Below are 20,148 nucleotides of genomic sequence, written 5' to 3' on the forward strand. Positions count from 1 at the left end.
TCCTTACACCTTGGGACTTCCCTGGTGGTCCAGTAGTTAAGACTCCATGCTCCTAATGCAGGGGGACTGGGTTGGATCACTAGTCAGGGAACTAAGACTCTGCATGCTGCACAACACAGCCCGAAGGGAAAAAACAAAATCCGTACACTTTAACTACTTGTGAAAAGAATAGCTTTGGCACACCTTACCATTTACATAATGTACTTTTTTCATATATATTATTAATTCAAAATTTCTAGCAACTTATAAGGTAGATATTATTATCATCACCTTCATTATTATAATTATCAGCAGAAGTGGAAATTGAGCTTTCGAATTATTAAGAACTTTCACGTGGCTTGAAAGGGACTCAGGACAGGACTTTGAATCCAGATCTTCCGGCTCCTAATCTTTTTTTTTTTTTTTTTTTTTGCGGTACGCGGGCTTCTCACTGTTGTGGCCTCTTCCGTTGTGGAGCACAGGCTCCGGACGCGCAGGCTCAGCGGTCATGCCTCACGGGCCCAGCCGCTCCGCGGCATGTGGGATCCTCCCGGACCGGGGCACGAACCCGTGTCCCCTGCATTGGCAGGCGGACTCTCAACAACTGCGCCACCAGGGAAGCCCTCCTAATCTTTTTATTCCTATCTTGAAAGTCAATTATTCCCACAGATGGGATAACCTTTTAAATGTCTGACAACCAATAGCTTAGCCAAAGAATTTCACCAAGAGTAGTTCAGGCATCTAAAGAAGAGTCAGAAGTGGGAGTCAAACACAAACTGTTTACATGTACCGGTCTAGAAAGATGTCCACACACATAAGCAAAAATTGCAGGTTGTGTAATAATATACACAAAAGAGGCTTTATGGTGTAATGTTTGCAAGAACAGACTCTACCCATTCAGTGATCCAGTCGGCCACTCTCCTTTCTTCATCACAGTCTCCCTTCCGTTGGGGAAACACTGACTGAAACCGCCCGCCCTGGCCAGGCAAAGACAGTAACAATTTGCATGAGTTATTTTACGACAGGAGATCCTGGTAAGAACCACGGAACTAACAAGCCACCACCAACCAGAAGAATACGGGAAAGGTCAAAAGGAGAGAGGAGACGCCAGTCCACAGGTCCTACCAACCTCCCAGAATCCTCGCCGGAATCCATCATGGCTGAGTGGTTGTGCGCCACCAGGAAGGACCCTGAGTCAGAATGATTGGCCAGAGACAACCCGAAAACTAATCCCATAACCATAAAACCCGAGACTGCGAGCCACGTGGCTCGCAGTCCTTCCTGGGTTCCCTTACCCTCCTGCTCTCCACCTGGGTGCCCCTTCCCAATAAAGTCTCTCGCTTTGTCAGCACGTGTGTCTCCTCCGACAATTCACTTCCGAGTGTTAGACAAGAGCCCACTCTCGGGCCCTGGAAGGGGTCCCCCTTCCTGCAACATTTCCCACTACGGCTCCCACATCCCAACACAGCCCCCTTCCTAGTCCTCCAGTCTTTTCTCTTGGCCGGTCTTCCTCAGGCTCCTCTCTTCCCTCTGCCTAAGACTCCTTTATCAGGGATGGAAACAGGGAGACTTGTTTGTGGAGGTCAAGTGCATGCGCCATGGAGTCTCCAAGAACTGGGAATCTGCATGTTTGCCCCGCCCACAGGACGGAGCCCGAGGGCCAATGGTCCCCGTCTTGCGCCTCCCCTCCGGGTTGACCGGGCACTTCGAACTCAACCCGGGCCCGCCCAGCCCACTTCCACCCTGGTCTCTGCTGTGCTCACCTGCGCGTGCCCCTTGGCCCCAGGAGGTAGCATTGTGTTTGCCCATATCACGCTCAGCTTTTCCTGTTCGTTCCTCCCGCTTGTGAGGCTGTTCTGCTGGTGATGGCATTGTCACGCTTCCGGCTGTTACAGGGCGGCCCTCTAAGTGTGAGAGTTTAGACCAGATTTGCTTGAAATAGGAGACAGAGTTAGAAAGCCAGCCCATTTGCCTGAAAGGAGATAAGAAGATCCCTCCGCCCCATACCCTTCCTCGTGTGAACTCAATTTCATACATAACTCAATAAATTGATGGTTGTGAACTCAGCTCCTTAAATGGTAATAATAGTAGCTAACCCTTACATTGGGCTTACAGTGAGCGGACACTCTTGATCCCTTTACAACCTCACAACCGTTAACTATATGGTAGGTCCCATTAACCCCATTTTACAGACAAGGATGCCAAGGCACAGAGACGTTAAGGAACTTGCCCATGATCCTCTGGGATAAGTGGCAGAGCTCAAAGCAGAACCCAAGTAATCTGGCCTGCTGTCCAGTACCACCAACCACTGCATTCAGCTGCCTCTCAGAAAGAAACCAGGCTAGGGTGAAAATCTGCGTGCAGGACAAGAAGCATGCTTCTTTATTGAAGCTTTGTTTTCTTTTACCTCAAGTTTGGAAAATAAGGGAGAGAAGTTGGCACGGGAGACTGGAAGGAAGACCAAGAGGGGTTTTTTTTAATAAAGTTATTTATTTTATTTTTTTATACAGCAGGTTCTTATTAGTTATCCATAACTATATGGATAGTCAATCCCAATCTCCCAATTCATCACACCATCACCCCCTCGCCACTTAAAGTTATATATTTATTTATTTAATAAACTTTATTTTAAGGTATGTATTTATTTATTAAAGTATAAAGATATTTATTTATCTTTGGCTGCGTTGGGTCCTCATTGCTGTGCACGGCTTTCTCTAGTTGTGGCGAGCACGGGCTACTCTTCTCTGTGGTGCGTAGGCTTCTCATTGCAGTGGCTTCTCTTGTTGCAGAGCACAGGCTCTAGGTGCACAGGCTTCAGTAGTTGTGGCTCATGGGCTGCAGTAGTTGTGGCTCGCGGGCTCTAGAGCGCAGGCTCAGTAGTTGTGGCGCATGGGCTTGGTTGCTCTGCGGCATGTGGGATTTTCCCGGACCAGGGATCAAACCCATGTCCCCTGCATTGGCAGGCAGATTCTTAACCACTGCACCACCAGGGAAGCCCAGACCAAGAGGTTCTGAGCTCAGATAATTGTGAAATGGAAGAAGGTAGATTAGCTAAGGGAACATACAAATACTCTCTATATATATAATTATATATATATTTATTTATATATATAAATTTTACATATATATAAAATTTACTGAGGTGAAATTCACATAACATAAAACTAACCATTTGAAAGTGAACAAATCAGTGACATTTAGTACATTCACAGTGTTGTGTAACCACCATTTCTATCTAGTTCCAAAACATTTCCATCATCCCACAGTAAAACTGCATACTCATTAAGTAGTCATTTCCTATTCCCCCTCCCCCCCACCCTTGGCAACCACCAATCTGTATTCTGTCTCTATGGATTTATCTATGCTGAATATTTCATATAAAGGGAATCATACAAAATAGAATCATACAATAATAAGCCTTTGTGTCTGGCTTTTTGACTTAGCATAATGTTTTCTAGGTTCTTCTGTGTAGGATATATCAGTACTTCATGCTTTTCATGGCTGGATAGAATTCTATTGTATGTACATAACACAGTTTGTTTATCCGTTCAGCCGTTGATGAACATTTGGACTGTTTCCACCTTCTGACTATCGTGAATAGTGCTGCCATGGTCATGCGTGTACATGTACTTGTTGGCGTACCTGTTTTCAGTTCTTTTGGGTATACCAAGGAATAGAACTGTGGGGCCAGGGGGTAATTTTAACTTTTTGAGGAACTCCTACATCCTTTTGAAACTCTTCCTTAAGGCTATAATATTATTAATACTATAAATAATATTAGATATAAGAAATATGCTAAATATTTTCAATCAGAGTATCTCAGCCTTAGCACCGCTCACATTTGGGGCCAGAGAATTCTTTGTTGTGGAGGCTAACTCGTGCACTGTAGAATGTTTAGCAGCAGTTCTGGCCTCTACTCCGTTGAAGATGTCAGTAGCATTCCCCCAGTTGTGACAACTAATTATATCTCAAGACATTGCCAAATGTCCTCTGGGAGGAAAAACTGTCCCCCCTCCCTGCCGAAAGTCACTTTTTTAAAAGAGTCATTGTAAACTTGAAGCAAATATGGCACTAAAGCAGAATACTAAAATGAAGTAAGGGCCCCTAAGAAACAGATATTCCTTATAAGTTTGCATATAGGAAAAACCGTTTACTGTGTAATGATGTTAAAGAGTTTTCAGGTTTATGAATGTGTGGCAACCAGAAAAATCTTATCATTAAATATTCATGGAAGGGCTTCCCTGGTGGTGCAGTGGTTGAGAGTCCGCCTGCCGACGCAGGGCACACGGGTTCGTGCCCCAGTCCGGGAAGATCCCACATGCCGCGGAGCGTCTGGGCCCGTGAGCCGTGGCTGCTGAGCCTGTGCGTCCGGAGCCTGTGCTCCACAACGGGAGAGGCCACAACAGTGAGAGGCCCGCGTACCGCAAAAAAAAAAATATTCATGGAACTTTCATATGTACCTTTAGTACCATAAACCCAGCTCATCCACAGAACTCCAAGAAATACAGCTTTTCACTTCAGTACACATTACATACCAAATCACATTTATAGCACACCCACATCACATAATTTCTTTTAAATTTTGTCAATTATATATTTTATCCAAATGTTTAAATTGTCCAAATGCCCATTGTGATACACTGTTTTGATACAAAAAGAAAAATGAAATGAAACCCAGTAAGCTATAAGTAAAGGGCATTAAACTGCAACTTTCATTCTCAAATGGGTACCTCTAACAGCATCCTTCCCAAAGTATTCAGATAACATCCAAGGTCTACTTCAGGGCAACTCCAGCCAACATAAAGTGCAGCATTTGTCAATTATATGTTAATTATATATTACAATACATTTTATAGCAATGATTCCACATACAAAGTCATGAAATACTTTTTTTTCTTTGTATTTATTTATTTATTTTTAACATCTTTATTGGAGTATAATTGCTTTACAATGATGTGTTAGTTTCTGCTTTATAACAAAGTGAATCAGTTATACATATACATATGTCCCCATACCTCTTCCCTCTTGCATCTCCCTCCCTCCCACCCTCCCTATTCCACCCCTCTAGGTGGTCACAAAGCACCGAGTTGATCTTCCTGTGCTATGCGGCTGCTTCCCACTAGCTATTTATTTTATGTTTGGTAGTGTATATATGTCCATGCCACTCTCTCACTTTGTCACAGCTTACCCTTCCCCCTCCCCGTATCCTCAAGTCCATTCTCTAGTAGGGCTGCATCTTTATTCCCGTCTTACCCCTAGGTTCTTCATGACCATTTCTTTTTTTTTTTTTTAGATTCCATATATATGTGTTAGCATACAGTATTTGTTTTTCTCTTTCTGACTTACTTCACTCTGTATGACAGTCTCTAGATCCACCCACCTCACTACAAATAACTCAGTTTTGTTCCTTTTTATGGCTGAGTAATATTCCATTGTATATATGTGCCCACATCTTCTTTATCCATTCATCTGTTGATGGACACTTAGGTTGCTCCCATGTCCTGGCTATTGTAAATAGAGCTGCAATGAACATTTTGGCACATGACTCTTTTTGAATTATGGTTTTCTCAGGGTATATGCCCAGTAGTGAGATTGCTGGGTCATATGGTAGTTCTATTTGTAGTTTTTTAAGGAACCTCCATACTGTTCTCCATAGTGGCTGTATCAATTTACATTCCCACCAACAGTGCAAGAGGGTTCCCTTTTCTCCAGACCCTCTCCAGCATTTATTGTTTCTAGATTTTTTGATGATGGCCATTCTGACTGGTGTGTGATGATTATCTCATTGTAGTTTTGATTTGCATTTCTCTAATGATTAATGATGTTGAGCATTCTTTCATGTGTCTGTTGGCAGTCTGTATATCTTCTTTGGAGAAATGTCTATTTAGGCCTTCTGCCCATTTTTGGATTGGGTTGTTTGTTTTTTTCATATTGAGCTGTATGAGCTGCTTATACATTTTGGAGATTAATCCTTTGTCAGTTGCTTCATTTGCAAATATTTTCTCCCATTCTGAGGGTTGTCTTTTCATCTTGTTTATGGTTTCCTTTGCTCTGCAAAAGCTTTGAAGTTTCATTAGGTCTCATTTGTTTATTTTTGTTTTTATTTCCATTTCTCTAGGAGGTGGGTCAAAAAGCATCTTGCTGTGATTTATGTCATAGAGTGTTCTGCCTATGTTTTCCTCTAAGAGTTTGATGGTGTCTGGCCTTACATTTAGGTCTTTAATCCATTTTGAGCTTATTTTTGTGTATGGTGTTAGGGAGTGTTCTAATTTCATTCTTTTACATGCAGCTGCCCAGTTTTCCCAGCACCACCTATTGAAGAGGCTGTCTTTTCTCCACCATATATTCTTGCCTCCTTTATCAAAGATAAGGTGACCATATGTGTGTGGGTTTATCTCTGGGCTTTCTATCCTGTCCCATTGACCTATATTTCTGTTTCTGTGCTAGTACCATACTGTCTTGATAACTGTAGCTTTGTAGTATAGTCTGAAGTCAGGGAGCCTGATTCCTCCAGCTCCGTTTTTCGTTCTCAAGATTGCTTTGGCTATTCGGGGTCTTTTGTGTTTCCATACAAATTGTGAAATGTTTTGTTCTAGTTCTGTGAAAAATGCCAGTGGTAGTTTGATAGGTATGGCATTGAATCTGTAGATTGCTTTGGGTAGTAGAGTCATTTTCACAATGTTGATTCTTCCAATCCAAGAACATGGTATATCTCTCCATCTATTTGTATCATCTTTAATTTCTTTCATCAGTGTCTTATGATTTTCTGCATACAGATCTTTTGTCTCCTTAGGTAGGTTTATTCCTAGATATTTTTTTGTTGTTGTTGCAGTGGTAAATGGGAGTGTTTTCTTAATTTCACTTTCAGATTTTTCAACAGTAGTGTATAGGAATGCAAGAGATTTCTGTACATTAATTTTGTATCCTGCTACTTTACCAAATCCATCGATTAGCTCCAGTAGTTTTCTGGTAGCATCTTTAGGACAGAGTCATGAAACGCTTTTTACATCTTCCAACAACTTCCACACACTGCTTTGATTATTATAATCTTGAAGTGAACAGGGCAAACATCATTCTTCCCACTTTACAATAAGAAAACTGGTACAAGATTTTGAATAACTTGCCTGCATACGTCTTCTTTCAGTAAGGGGCAGAGAGGAATGACACTCATCAAACTCCAAGGCAGACTGTGCCTGCCTCCCATATTTGTTTTACCAAAACACATATAGAAGAGTTCTGGCACACATCACATAATTTTTAAGATGGCAACTAAAGGCAAGGTTTGAAAGACATTTTTTGACATCGTAATATTTATTATTTCAACTCTAAGCTCAGACAGAGCCCATAAGGAATTTCTCATTTGGTTCATCCAAATAATGGAAAAACGAGTGCTAATTTTCATTACTGACATACAGTGAACCAAAATGAATATTTTACATTTACTATTAAAGATCAAGGTGAATTAGCTGTAGAATGAGAACTCTGAGTACGAAAATAACTTTGCCATCAAAAAGCCATCCAGATCAGGATTGTTACAGAAATGGACCAGCTTTAGGCACAGACAGCATTGGTGTAGAGGTCACAGCATTTAGCAAGGGCTATGGCACTGAACTCTTTATCTTCCCAGGGACCAGGAAAAGAAGGAGGGTTGGTGCCATTCAGAGAGGTGCTGAAATGAAAAGCCAGAGAGATACATAGTGGGTCAGATAAAAACAATGCAACAAGATGTATCAATAAGTTCTACCAAGCAGGTGAAAACAAAAACAGAAACTTATTAATGAATCCAATCACAATGACCAAATATTGGGCTGGCCTAAATGTTCTTTCGGTTTTTTCCATAAGATGGCTCTAGTAGCACTTAGTTGTCTTTAACTTCATTCAAAACAATTGTATTAGATTGTATTGTGACAGCTGTCATATCAGCATGCAATTTAAAAAAAGAACTTATCAAAATTGGTGAATTTTTGTGTAGCCATTTTAATATTGAAGATGGAAGAAAAAAGCAACATTTCAGCATATTATGCTTTATTATTTCAAGAAAGGTAAATGCAACTGAAATGCAAAAAAAAAAAAAAAAAAAAAACGATTTGTGCAGTGTATGGAGAAGGTGCTGTGACTGATCAAACATGTCAAAAGTGGTTTGCAAAGTTCCATGCTGGAGATTTCTCGCTGGACGATGCTCCACGGTTGGGTAGACCAGTTGAAGTTGACAGTGATGAAATCGAGATATTGAGAACAATCAACATTATACCACGTAGTAGATAGCTGACATACTCAAAATATCCAAATCAAGCATTGAAAATCATTTGCCCCAGCTTGGTTATGTTACTTGCTTTGATGTTTGGGTTCCACATAAGTTAAGCGTAAAAAACCTTCTTTACCGTATTTCTGCATGCGATTCTCTAATTAAATGTAATGAAAACATTCTGTTTTTAAAACTAATTGTAATGGGTGATGAAAAGTGGATACTGTACAGTAATGTGGAATGGAAGAGATTGTGGGGCAAGTGAAATGAACCACCACCAACCACATCAAAGGCTGGTCTTCATCCAAAGAAGGTGATGTTGTGTATATGGTGGGATTGGAAGGGAGTCCTCTATTATGAGCTCCTTCCAGAAAACCAAACAATTAATTGCAACAAGTACTGCTCCCAATTAGACCAATTGAAAGCAGCACTCGAAGAAAAGCATCCAGAATTAGTCAGCAGAAAATGCATAATCTTCCATTAGGGTATGGCAAGACCACATGTTTCTTTGATGACCAGGCAAAAACTGTTACAGCTTGGCTGGGAAGTTCTGATTCATCCGCCGTATTCACCAGACAATTGCACCTTTGGATTTCCATTCATTTCAGTCTTTACAAAATTCTCTTAATGGAAAAAATTTCAATTCCCCGGAAGACTATAAAAGGTACCTGGGACCGTTTTTTGCTCAAAAAGATAAAAAGTTTTGGGAAGACGGAATTATGAAGCTGCCTGAAAAATGGCAGAAGGCAGTGGAACAAAACAGTGAATACATTGTTCAAATAAAGTTCTTGGTGAAAATGGAAAATGTGTCTTTTATTTTTACTTCAAAACTGAAGGAACTTTTTGGCCAACCAATAAATAGGACAGAATTCAGCGTATTTTCTCATTCATGCCCAAGATAGTACTAGCAAGAAATCCTATACAATGTGTCTGCTTCTCTGTCCAGTTCATAACCATAGTCTTTTGGGGAATTTCCTGTCCAAACATCACTGAAGCAACATTTATGCCTTGTAATGATTTAGAATTGAATTTATTCTAAATAGTGAGATGGTACTCCAAAGCCACTTTCCTCTTGAGAAAGGAAAACAGCTCAGGCTTGGTGTGTATGTATATATGTATATGTGTTTCAGTTTTATGGAGGTATAATTGACAAATAAAATTGTAATATACAGAGAGTGTACAACGTGATGATTTGACATATGCATATACCGTGAAAGGATTCCCAACATTGAGTTAACACATCCATCACCTCACATATTTACTTTTTTTTTTTTTTTTGGTGAGAACACTTAAGTTCTATTCTCTTAGCAAATCTCAACTATATAATACAGTATTATCAACTATAGCCACCATGTTATACATTAGGTCCTCAAACCTATTGATCTTATATCTGAAAGTTTGTACTATTATACCAGCTTCTCCCTACTCCCCTATGCCCCAGCCCTAGGCAACCACCATTCTATGAGTTCTTTTTTGTTGTTGTTTTGTTTTTTGGATTCTGCATATAAGTGAGACCATGCAGTATCTGCCTTTGTCTGGCTTATTTCACTTAGTGTAATTGTTCATCCACATTGTTGCAAATAGCAGGATTTCCTTCTCTTGTAAGGATGACTAACATTCCATTGTATACATACACAATATTTTCTTTATCCATTCATCTGCTAGTGGACACATAGGTTGTTTGCATACCACGGCTACTGTTAATAATGCTGCAGTGAACATGGGAGTACAGGTAGTGACTTTGTTTCCTTTGGATATATACCCAGAAGTAAGATTGCTGGATCATATGGTAGTAGTTCTATTTTTAATTTCTTCAGGAACCTCCATAGTGACTGTACCATTTTCCATTTCCACTAAGAGTGTATAAAGGTTTCCTTTTCTGCACATCATTGCCAGCATTTGCTATCACTTGTCTTTTTTATGACAGCCATCCTAACCGGTGTAAGGTGATATCTCATTGAGGTTTTTATTTGTATTTCCTTGCTAGTTAGTGATATTGAGCACCTTTTCATGTACCTGTTGGCCATTTGGTTGAGTTCTTTGGAAAAATGTCTATTCAAACCCTCTGCTCATTTTTAAATTGGATTACTTGGATTTTTTGCTATTGAGCTGTATAAGTTCTTTGTATATTTTGGATATTAATTCCTTACTGGATATATGGTTTGCAAATATTTTCTCCCATTCTGTAGGTTGACTTTTCATTTTGTTGATGGTTTCTTTTGCTGTGCAGAAGCTTTTTAGTTTGATGAAGTCCCAATTGTTTTTTGCTTTTTAAAATTTTTATTAGTTTTTGGCTGTGTTCATTCTTTGTTGCTGTGTGCAGGCTTTCTCTAGCTGCAGCAAGCAGGGGCTACTCTTTGTTGTGGCACATGGGCTTCTCACTGCAGTGGCTTCTCCTGCTGCGGAGCATGGGCTCTAGGCACGCGGGCTTCAGCAGTTGCGACGTGTGGGCTCAGTAGTTGCGGCTCGAGGGCTCTAGAGTGCAGGCTCAGTAGTTGTGGCTCACAGGCTTAGCTGCTCCACAGCATGTGGGATCTTCCTGGACCAGGGATCGAACCCATGTCCCCTGCATTGGCAGGAGGATTCTTAATCACTGTGCCACCAGAGAAGTCCCCCAATTGTTTATTTTTGGTTTTGTTGCCTTTGCTTTTGGTTTCAAGTCCAAAAAATCATTGCCAAGACCAATGTCAAGGAGCTTACTCCCTACATTTTCTTCAAGGATTTTCAAGGTTTCAGGTCTTATGTTAAAGTCTTTAATCCGTTTTGAGTTGATTTTTGTATATGGTGTAAGACAGGAGTCCAGTTTCATTCTCCTACAGGTGGATATACAGTTTTGCTAATGCCATTTATTGAAAAGACTACCCTTTCCCCCATTGTATATTCTTGGCTCCTTTGTTGAAAACATGGGTTTATTTCTGGGCTCTCTATTCTGTCTGATTGATCTGTGTGTTTATTTTTTTTTGCGGTATGCAGGCCTCTCACTGTTATGGCCTCTCCCGTTGTGGAGCACAGGCTCCGGACACGCAGGCTCAGTGGCCATGGCTCACGGGCCCCGCTGCTCCGCGGCATGTGGGATCTTCCCAGACTGGGGCACGAACCCGTGTCCCCTGCATCAGCAGGCGGACTCTCAACCACTGCGCCACCAGGGAAGCCCTGTGTGTTTATCTTTAAGTCAGTACCATACTGTTTTGATTACTACAGCTTTGTAATATAGTTTAAAATCAAGACGTGTGATGCCTTTAGCTTTGTTCTTCTTTCTCGAGATTGCTTTGGCTATTCGGGGTCTTTTGTGGTTCCATATGAATTTTAGAATTGTTTTTTCTATTTCTATGAAAAATGTCATTGGAATTTTAATAGGGATTGCATTGAATCTGTAGATCACCTTAGGTAGTATGAACACTTTAATAATATTAATTCTTCTAATCCATAAACATGGAGTATATTTCCATTTATTTATCCCTTCCACTTTTCATCAATTTTTTTATAGTTTTCAGTGTACAGATCTTTCCTCTCCTTGATTACATTTATTCCTAAGTATTTTATTCTTTTTGATGCTATTGTAAATGGGATTGTTTCATTAATTTCTCTTTCCAATAGTTCATTGTTATTGTATAGAAACACAAATGATTTTTGTATGTTTATTTTGTATCCTGCAACTTACTGAATTTGTTTATCAGTACTAACAGTTTCTTGGTGGAGCCTTTAGGATTTTCTATGTATAAGATCATGTCATCTGCAGAAAGAGACAGTTTTACTTCTTTTCTGATTTGGGTGCCTTTTATTTCTTTTCCTTGACTAATTGCTCTGGCTATGATTTCCAATACTATGTTGATTAAAAGTGGTGAGTGTGGTAATTCTTGCCTTATTCCTGATCTTAGAGGAAAAGTGTTCAGCTTTTCACAATTCAGTATGATGTTAGCTGTGGGCTTGTCATATATGGCCTTTATTATGTTGAGATACATTCCTTCTACATCCAATTTGTTGAGAGTTTTATCATGTAAGGATGTTGAATTTTGTCCAATGCTTTGTCTGCATCTATTGAAATGATTATATGGTTTTTATCTTTCATTTTGTTACAGTGGTATATCACATTTATTGATTTGTGTATGTTGAGCCATCCTTGCATCCCAGGAATAAATCTCACTTGATCATGGTGTATGACCTTTTTAATGTACTGTTGAATTTGGTTTGCTAATTTTTTGTTGAGGATTTTTGCATCTATGTTCATCAAGAATACTGGCCTGTAATTTTTTCTTATAGTGTCCCTGTCTGGCCTTGGCAACAGGTAATTCTGGCCTCATAAAATGAATTTGGAAGTGTTCACTCCTTTTATGTTTTTTTGAAAAGTTTGAGAAGATTGGTATTAATTATTCTTTAACTGTTTGGAAGAATTCACCAGTGAACTGTCTAGTCCTGGGCTTTTTTTGTTGGGAGGTTTTTGATTACTGATTCAATCTCCTTACTAGTAATCATTCTGTTCAGATTTTCTATTTTTTTATGATTCAGTCTCAGTCAGTTGTATATTTCTAGGAATTTATCCAATTCTTCTATGTTATCTAATTTGTTGGGATATGATTTTCCATAGTAGTTTCTCAAAATCCTTAGTATTTCTGTCTTATTAATTGTAATACCTCCTTTTTCATTTCTGACTTTGAGTCTTCTCTCTCTTTTTCTTAGCTTAGCTAAACATGTGTCTATTTTGTCTGTCTTTTAAGACAAATGGCTCTTAGTTTCCTTGAACTTTTCTTTGTCTGTTTTTGCCTCTATTTCATTAGTTTCTGCTCTGATCTTTGTTATTTCCCTTCTTCTATAACTTTGGACTTAATTTGTTTTTCTTTTTCTTGAGGTGTTAAATTAGGTTGTTTGAGATCTTTTTTTTTCTCTTAATGTAGGTGTTTATCAATATAAACTCCCCTCTTTGAACTGCTTTTGCTGCATCTCATAAGTTTTGGTATATTGTGTTTCCATTTTCATTTGTCTCAAGATATTTTTTCAAGTTTTTTCCCCCAGTTTTATTGAGATATTATTGACATATAACATTGTATAAGGTGTGCAATATAATGATTTGATATAGGTATATATTGTGAGATGATTACCACAATAAGTTAACATCCATCAACTCACACAGTTACAGATTTTTCCTTGTGGTGAGTAAAGATATTTTATTTCTCTTTTGATTTCATTTTTGACCCATTGTTCAGGAGCATGTTGTTTAATGTCCACATATATGTGAATTTACCAGGTTTTTTCTTGTTACTCATTTCTAGTTTAATACTATTGTGGTCAGAAAAGACATTTGATATAATTTCAGTCTTCTTAAATATATTAAGATTTGCTTTGTAGCCTAACATAATTTCCATGTGTACTTGAGAAGAATGTGTATTCTGCTGTTGTTGGATGGACTGTTCTATAAATATTGTCAGGTCCATCTGGTCTAACATGTAGTTTAAGTCCGATGTTTCCTTGTTGATTTTCTGCCTGGATGATCTATCTGTTGTTGAAAGTGGAATGCTGAAGTCCTCTACTATTATTGTATTGTTGCCTCTTCAGATCTGTTAATATTTGCTTTATATATTTAGGTGCTCCATGTTGGGTGCATAAAAATTTACAGTTGTTACATCCTCTTGATGAATTGACCCCTTTATTACTATATAATGACCTTCTTTGTTTCTCATTACTGTTTTGGCTTAAAGTCTATTTTGTGTGATATAAGTATAGCTACCTCTGCTTGTCTGAAAAACTCTCTCTCCTTCAAGTCTGAAGGACAACTTTGCCAGGTAAAGCATTACCAAGCATTGGTTGGTAGTTTTATTCTTTTTAGTATATCATCCCACTTTTTTTCTGGACTGTAAGGTTTCTGCAGAAAAATCTGCTGATAGTCTTATGGGAGCTCCCTTGTATATAACAAGTTGCTTTTCTCTTGCTGCCTTTACCTATGCTTTCTTTGTCTTAGTTTTAACAGTTTAATTATAATGTGTCTCAGTGTGGGTCTCTTTAGTGTCCCAAAGAGGAGAATTGCAGCCAGCATCTAGATGCAGGCTGATTAGAAGCTGGACCCTCAGGCACCAGCTGGAAAGTATGCAGTCAAACCCCTTCCAGGGAAAGAGTGGGAGATGGACATTTTTGACTGCTTCCTCTACACTGAGCCTTGTGGGGCAGGCGGGGGGTGGTGGGGAGGTAGGCATAGTACAGTCTTAAAAATTGGAGCACTAGATGTTCAGTCTAAACCCTTCACTGCTTAGGGATAAGCTTAGAGTCGGGAGTTTCCTTCCATTATATGGTGCTGTGCCAGGGGTGGGTTTTATGATGAGACTGTTTCTCAGCCTTTCCTACCCAATTCAATGTGGGTGTTTTCTCAGTTGTAGGAGTCATTCAGCTAGTTTCTGGATTTTGCTTAGAGGGAATTACTCCATGTGTAGCTGTACATTTGGTGCATCCATAGGAAGAGGGAAATTTAAGCCTCCTTTGTTGTTATCTTGGTCTGGAGTCACTCCAAATATATTTAGCATGAATGAACTGGACAGAAACATTCTCTCTTTCAGATTTTAGACACTAATGATACTTAGTATGTGACTTTAGGCAAAAAGTCAGTTTCTGTTTTGAAGGCAGAAATGACCAGGAAAGAGTATTCTACTAATTTTTTAGTGAAGTTCAGTGATGTAAAGACAACTCATCATTAAACACAAATTAGCAATTTTCACTTCATTCATTTACTTTAGACTATGCTTACAATGACATCCACTGAACTTCCCCAAGAACATAGGAGTCATAACTATGCCAGATCAATGATCTATCCAGTTTATAATTCATCTTTAATAGTACAGCAGAAGGATTATTTTTTTCATAGGATGTTGGTTGCTTTCTCTGGTGAAAACCTCCAAACACAGGAGGGTAATGTCTGTTAGCTTGCCATAGTAACCTGTTAAGGAGCTGGTACCCAAACATCTACCTATATACTGAACAGATCATTTACTTAATGACAACTTCCAAATCTATCTCCAGTTCTTTTTTCTCTCCTGAACTTCAGACCCAAGTTGGTTTGTGAGTTGCTTGACTTGATGGTCCCACAGGTACCTCCAAGTCAACATATCCACCTGAATTAAGCCATAATCTCTCCCCTTTACTCTCATTCCTGGAACTAGTCCTCTTCCTGTCAGTGAATGAATGGCATCTCTCAGACCCACTTGCCCAAGCTGGAAAGGGTACAGTCATCCTTATCCTGCCCTTCACTTCAATAACCAATCCTATTGATTCTCCTTGTTCTAGTGCATCTTCATCCTCACAACTACTTAGTATCAGCTCTCATCATCTCTTACTTGGGAGTATTACAGCAATGTGTTTATTGATCTCCCTGACATCCAAATGGCTACGAGCATGATCTTTTGAAAAAACATACCAGTGTTAAGAATTCTATAAGTCAAAGTCTAAATTCCTTACCATTTCACACAAGGCCTTATAAGATCTTTCAGCCTCCTCTCTCAGAACTCTCTTCATTCACCCATATATCACTACTAATACACACATCTTTTGCTTTTGAAGAACCAAACATTCTAGTTCCTCAAATCTTTCATTTTGTGTGTCCTGTAACTAGTTCTTTCAGCTTAATGATATACTCTTTTTTTTTTAACTGACTTCTTTCAGTATTTTTTCTTTATCTTTGATTTTCTATAATTTCAAAATATGCTTAAGTATAGTTTTCTTGGCATTTATGCTGCTTGGTGTTTTCTGAGCTTCCTGGATCTGTGGTTTGGTGTCTGACATTAATTCGGAGAAATTCTCAGTCATAATTGTCTCAAATATTTCTTCTGTTCTTCTCTTGGTATACACATTAAGTTCTTCTCTTGGTATACACATTATGTGTATGTTACACCTTTTATATTTGTCCCACAATCCTTGGATGCTCCATTCTGTTTTTTTTTTTTTTTTCAGTCTTTGTTCTCTTTCCTTTTCAGTTTTGAAGACTTCTATTGATATATCTTCAAGCTAGGAGTTCTTTCCTCAGAGGTGTTTAGTCTACTAGTAAGCCATCAAAGACATTCTTCATTTCTGTTACAGTGTTTTTTGATCTGAAGCATTTCTTTTTGGTTCTTTCTTGGGATTCCTATATCTCTGTACTTACATTGCCCATCTGTTCTTGCTTGCTGTCTACTTTATCCATTAGAGCCCTTAGCACATAAATCATAGTTGTTTGAAATTCCCACTCTGATAAATCAAAATCTCTGCCATGTCTGGCTTTGATGCTTGCTCTATCTCCTCAAATTGTGTTTTTTGCCTTTTAGCAGGCCTTGTACTTTCTTCTTGATAACTGGACATGATGTACCCTAAAAAGGAACTGCTATAAATAGGCCTTAGTAATGTGGTGGTGAGGTGTGGGGAAGGGGAAGCCTTCTGTAGTCCTATGATTAGGTCTCAGGCTTTTAGCGAGCCTGTGCCTCTGCACTGTGAATTTCACAAGTGTTTCTCAGTTTTTCCTCCCCCTTTAAGTGGGATAGGATGGCTAGAGTGGGCTTTAGTTGGGTATTTCCCTTCTTCCAGGTCTGGTAGGCTCTGATAATACCCCAGCTGGTTAGGTTCTGGTTAACTAGCTTCTCCTGAGGGCAGACCTTGTTTAAAAAAACAGAGTGCTCTGGTGTATTTCAAAATGGCTCCTTTTCCCCTCCCCGTGCCAGAAGAATGAGGGGGGTTTTGTCTGATATTTAATGTGAGAACTTGGTCTAGCTCCCAGAGGTAAAACTCCCTAAAGTGTAGGGTTGCCCCCTATAACTGGGTCCCCCCAGAGTTTTTAACATCCGGACCTGTCCTCACTGAGGCTCCAGCAATTAGTTTCCGGTTTTCCTGCCCCAGCACAGGACTCTGGCAGTTTCCGCTCATGAGTCTCTCCAGTAAGCTGTGTGTTTGCCTGTCTGTCTCTCCAATCTTCAGGTCAGCAGTTTGCCCTGTGTCTCTTACAGATCCAAGAAGAGTTATTGATTTTTCAGACTTCAGTTTTTTTTCTTGTTGTTACGATGGAGTGGTGACTTCTGAGCTCCTTACATGCCGAACCAGAAAACTATTCTAATAATATCCCAGAAATTGGTAAACAAGTTCATTTTTACACTATCCGAATGCATCATGATTTTATCAATTCAGGTTTATCCTCTCTCAGTCTTCATTTCTGTCTGAAGAAGGCTATAAGTTTTTAGCCACTTAGGACCATTGCCAAGTCTTCACCTACAACTTATCTATGTTCCAATCACAATAAATACATCACTTCTGATCAGGGAAACCACCCTCCCTTACTTCCCCTCACCCTCCACTTCTCAGTGCCCCAGCAATACAGGTAAAATCTGTCACTTGTCCATGCTAGAGCTAATAGTGAGTATGCATCTAATAAGAGAAAAAAACGGAGATCTAGACCACCACAAATACCTGTCTCCCTTCTTATACGCTCTATTCAGCATCCATGTGATTACCCTCAAGACCTTACTTCTCCCCACTCCCAGAAGATTCCTGAGTGGAGGAGAGCATAGAGGAGGAGGGGGCAGGGATCCCAGTGCTCACTCACCTCCGAAAGAGCTCTCTGCAGCACACATAGGTCTCATAGGTTCGACTGGTGAAACTTGTGTTTAGGAAGGAGACACAGTCAGTTTCAGCTCCCCTGGGGACATAGAGGATTCCTGGGTAAAGGAGACAGAGATGCTAAGGGGAAGCTCTTACACATGTTCCTTAAGGCTCTTAATTCTTTGGGTATAAATTGAGAACACTGTAGATTTGGTGCCTTTTCTATGCATATGTGAGATGGAGAGTTAAAACAATATTCTGAGACTAAGCTGAGACACTTACCTGCCACACAGGCGCTGATAAGGGATACACAGGCCCCTGTGAAGAGGGCACTGACCACAACCTTGGACAAGTCACTCTTCCGGTGGGGCACCATTGATGCTGCGGACAACACAACAAAATAATTCAATCTCTTCCCCACGAGGCAATTAGGCATACCCCATGAAACCCCATTAGAAGGATGCTGAGGATCAAAATGCAGCAGATGAACAGCATTCTTACCACCGACCACCAGAGGCTGGACAGTGGTACCCTAAGAAGTGTGTATATTCATTAGTCCTAAGGGGTCACTAACTTAGACATTCCCCAGGTCAAGGATTGTGTGTCTGACCCTAACTATTTAGTGGTTCTGTGAACATTCCCAAGATATATCTGAATTAAGCAAAGCCCTGGGTTGCTCCAGACAGGTGAAAATGCCTTGGGTGTTCACTAGTTGAAATCTGCATTCTTAACCTGGACAGAATTAGACTATTTTGAGCCAGAGAAATAAGGAGGGCAACATTCACCTAAGCCTTAGTCACATGACGCATATCCCACTACTGGATGACAAGCTCACAATCAGATTGTAATCAGGCATCAGACTTAGAATACAGGGACTTTCCTGGGGGCGCAGTGGTTAAGAATCCGCCTGCCAATGCAGGGGACACAGGTTCGAGCCCTGGTCCGGGAAGATCCCACATGCCGCAGAGCAACTAAGCCCATGTGCCACAACTACTGAACCTGCGCTCTACAGCCCGTGAGCCACAACTACTGAGAAGCCCGCGCACCGCAATGAAGACCCAACACAGCCAAAACTAATAAATAAATAAACAAAAATAATAAAATAAATAAATACATTTATAAAAAAAAAGAATTAGAATACAGACAAGTGTTTAACAGAAGGGAAAAAGATAAACTGAAAGGAAATTGTTTTACCTTTAAATTGTTCGATCAGCTACCAAGTGAATCAACTTAATGATTCTAGCCCAGAATATGAGTGCCATAAAAAATGGACACACTGAGCTGTATTTTTCTTACACTTTATTTCTCACTTGGATCTTCCAAACTCTTGGAATCCCCTGCCTTCAAGGACAATTCCACTTTCCTCATATTATTTCCTCCAGCCATCACCATTCAGCAAGATTTTCAGCAATCTAATTGTATCTATGTATGCTTCACATACTCACTCCTCCCACACCTGGTGACTTGTAGCTTTTAATCCAACACTTCACACCACTTGCTCTAATTATCTATCTGCCTTATGTGTCTGCTGCTTTTATTTGTCCTTTGATTCCTTGTGCAATGCTTAATTCTGTGAAGTCAACTGGTGCGCAGCATAATTTCAGAAAGTACCTTCACTACTGAATAAAAAACAAAATACCTTTACTATATATGCACTATGTCCATTTAATGGCAAAATAAAAATAATATCATTATAGTCTTCCTCATAGGGAAAATAAAAATAAGATTGGTCTTTTGGGCCTCCATTTGAAAGGGAAAAAAATGACAGAAGTTGAGATTGCAAACCCAGCCTGGGCTTCATGAATAGTCAGGTAGCATGATTACCTTAACTCCAAATTAACTTTCACCTGAGAGGCCCATTTCACATCAGCTTCTCTATCTGGTCTCAACTCATACTGAAGCACCAGGAGTGCCCACTACAGATGCTGGGAACTGGCTGGCATATTGGGTAGCTGGGAAAATGAATTAACTCACTCAAGCCTCCCAGTGTGATTCCTATGGAACTAAGATTGGCAAATCCACAGAGTGAAAATGTTGTAATGATTTCGGCTCTCACCTAGGGAAAACAAAAATAAATAAGTAAACTCAGTCCTATATGTGCAGTCGTATAATCATGATAGACGTTCCAGAGCACTTAGAACCCCCAATCTTGTGTGTGCTACTCTAAGGAATATGGAAAGGATGCCCAGAAAATAATCGCTTCATGAGTTATTATAGGGATAATGATGTGGAACCACCATGGCCTCTTTACCCAATGCTCTTCTTGTTGAAGCCTATGAATTAGGAGGTCTAGGAATGAGGATGATTGAGAGAAAAGAGATAGAGGGAGAGAAAAAAGGAGCGCAGTTTATAGCAATTTAAACTTATAAATGAAGAAGGAGACC

General features: G+C 39.8%; 1 protein-coding gene across 1 annotated transcript in view; it reads right to left on the minus strand.

Annotated features, from left to right (window-relative positions):
* Positions 1-5,585: 5,585 nt before the first annotated feature.
* The window catches only part of SLC28A2 (solute carrier family 28 member 2), a 42,607-nt gene continuing 28,044 nt past the window's right edge, over positions 5,586-20,148 (minus strand). The window contains exons 15-18 of the mRNA XM_022587074.2: positions 19,739-19,820; positions 18,047-18,145; positions 17,769-17,880; positions 5,586-7,648 (exon numbers count right to left, since the gene is read on the minus strand). Of these exons, the coding sequence (XP_022442782.2) occupies positions 7,531-7,648; positions 17,769-17,880; positions 18,047-18,145; positions 19,739-19,820 (411 nt within the window). The 3' untranslated portion in view covers positions 5,586-7,530. The remainder of the gene's footprint in view (positions 7,649-17,768; positions 17,881-18,046; positions 18,146-19,738; positions 19,821-20,148) is intronic.

This window comes from Delphinapterus leucas, chromosome 2, assembly GCF_059928025.1.
Source record: "Delphinapterus leucas isolate spDelLeu-1000000601 "Yukka" chromosome 2, BTC_Dleu_Yukka2, whole genome shotgun sequence".
In the NCBI taxonomy this organism is placed as follows: domain Eukaryota; kingdom Metazoa; phylum Chordata; class Mammalia; order Artiodactyla; family Monodontidae; genus Delphinapterus; species Delphinapterus leucas.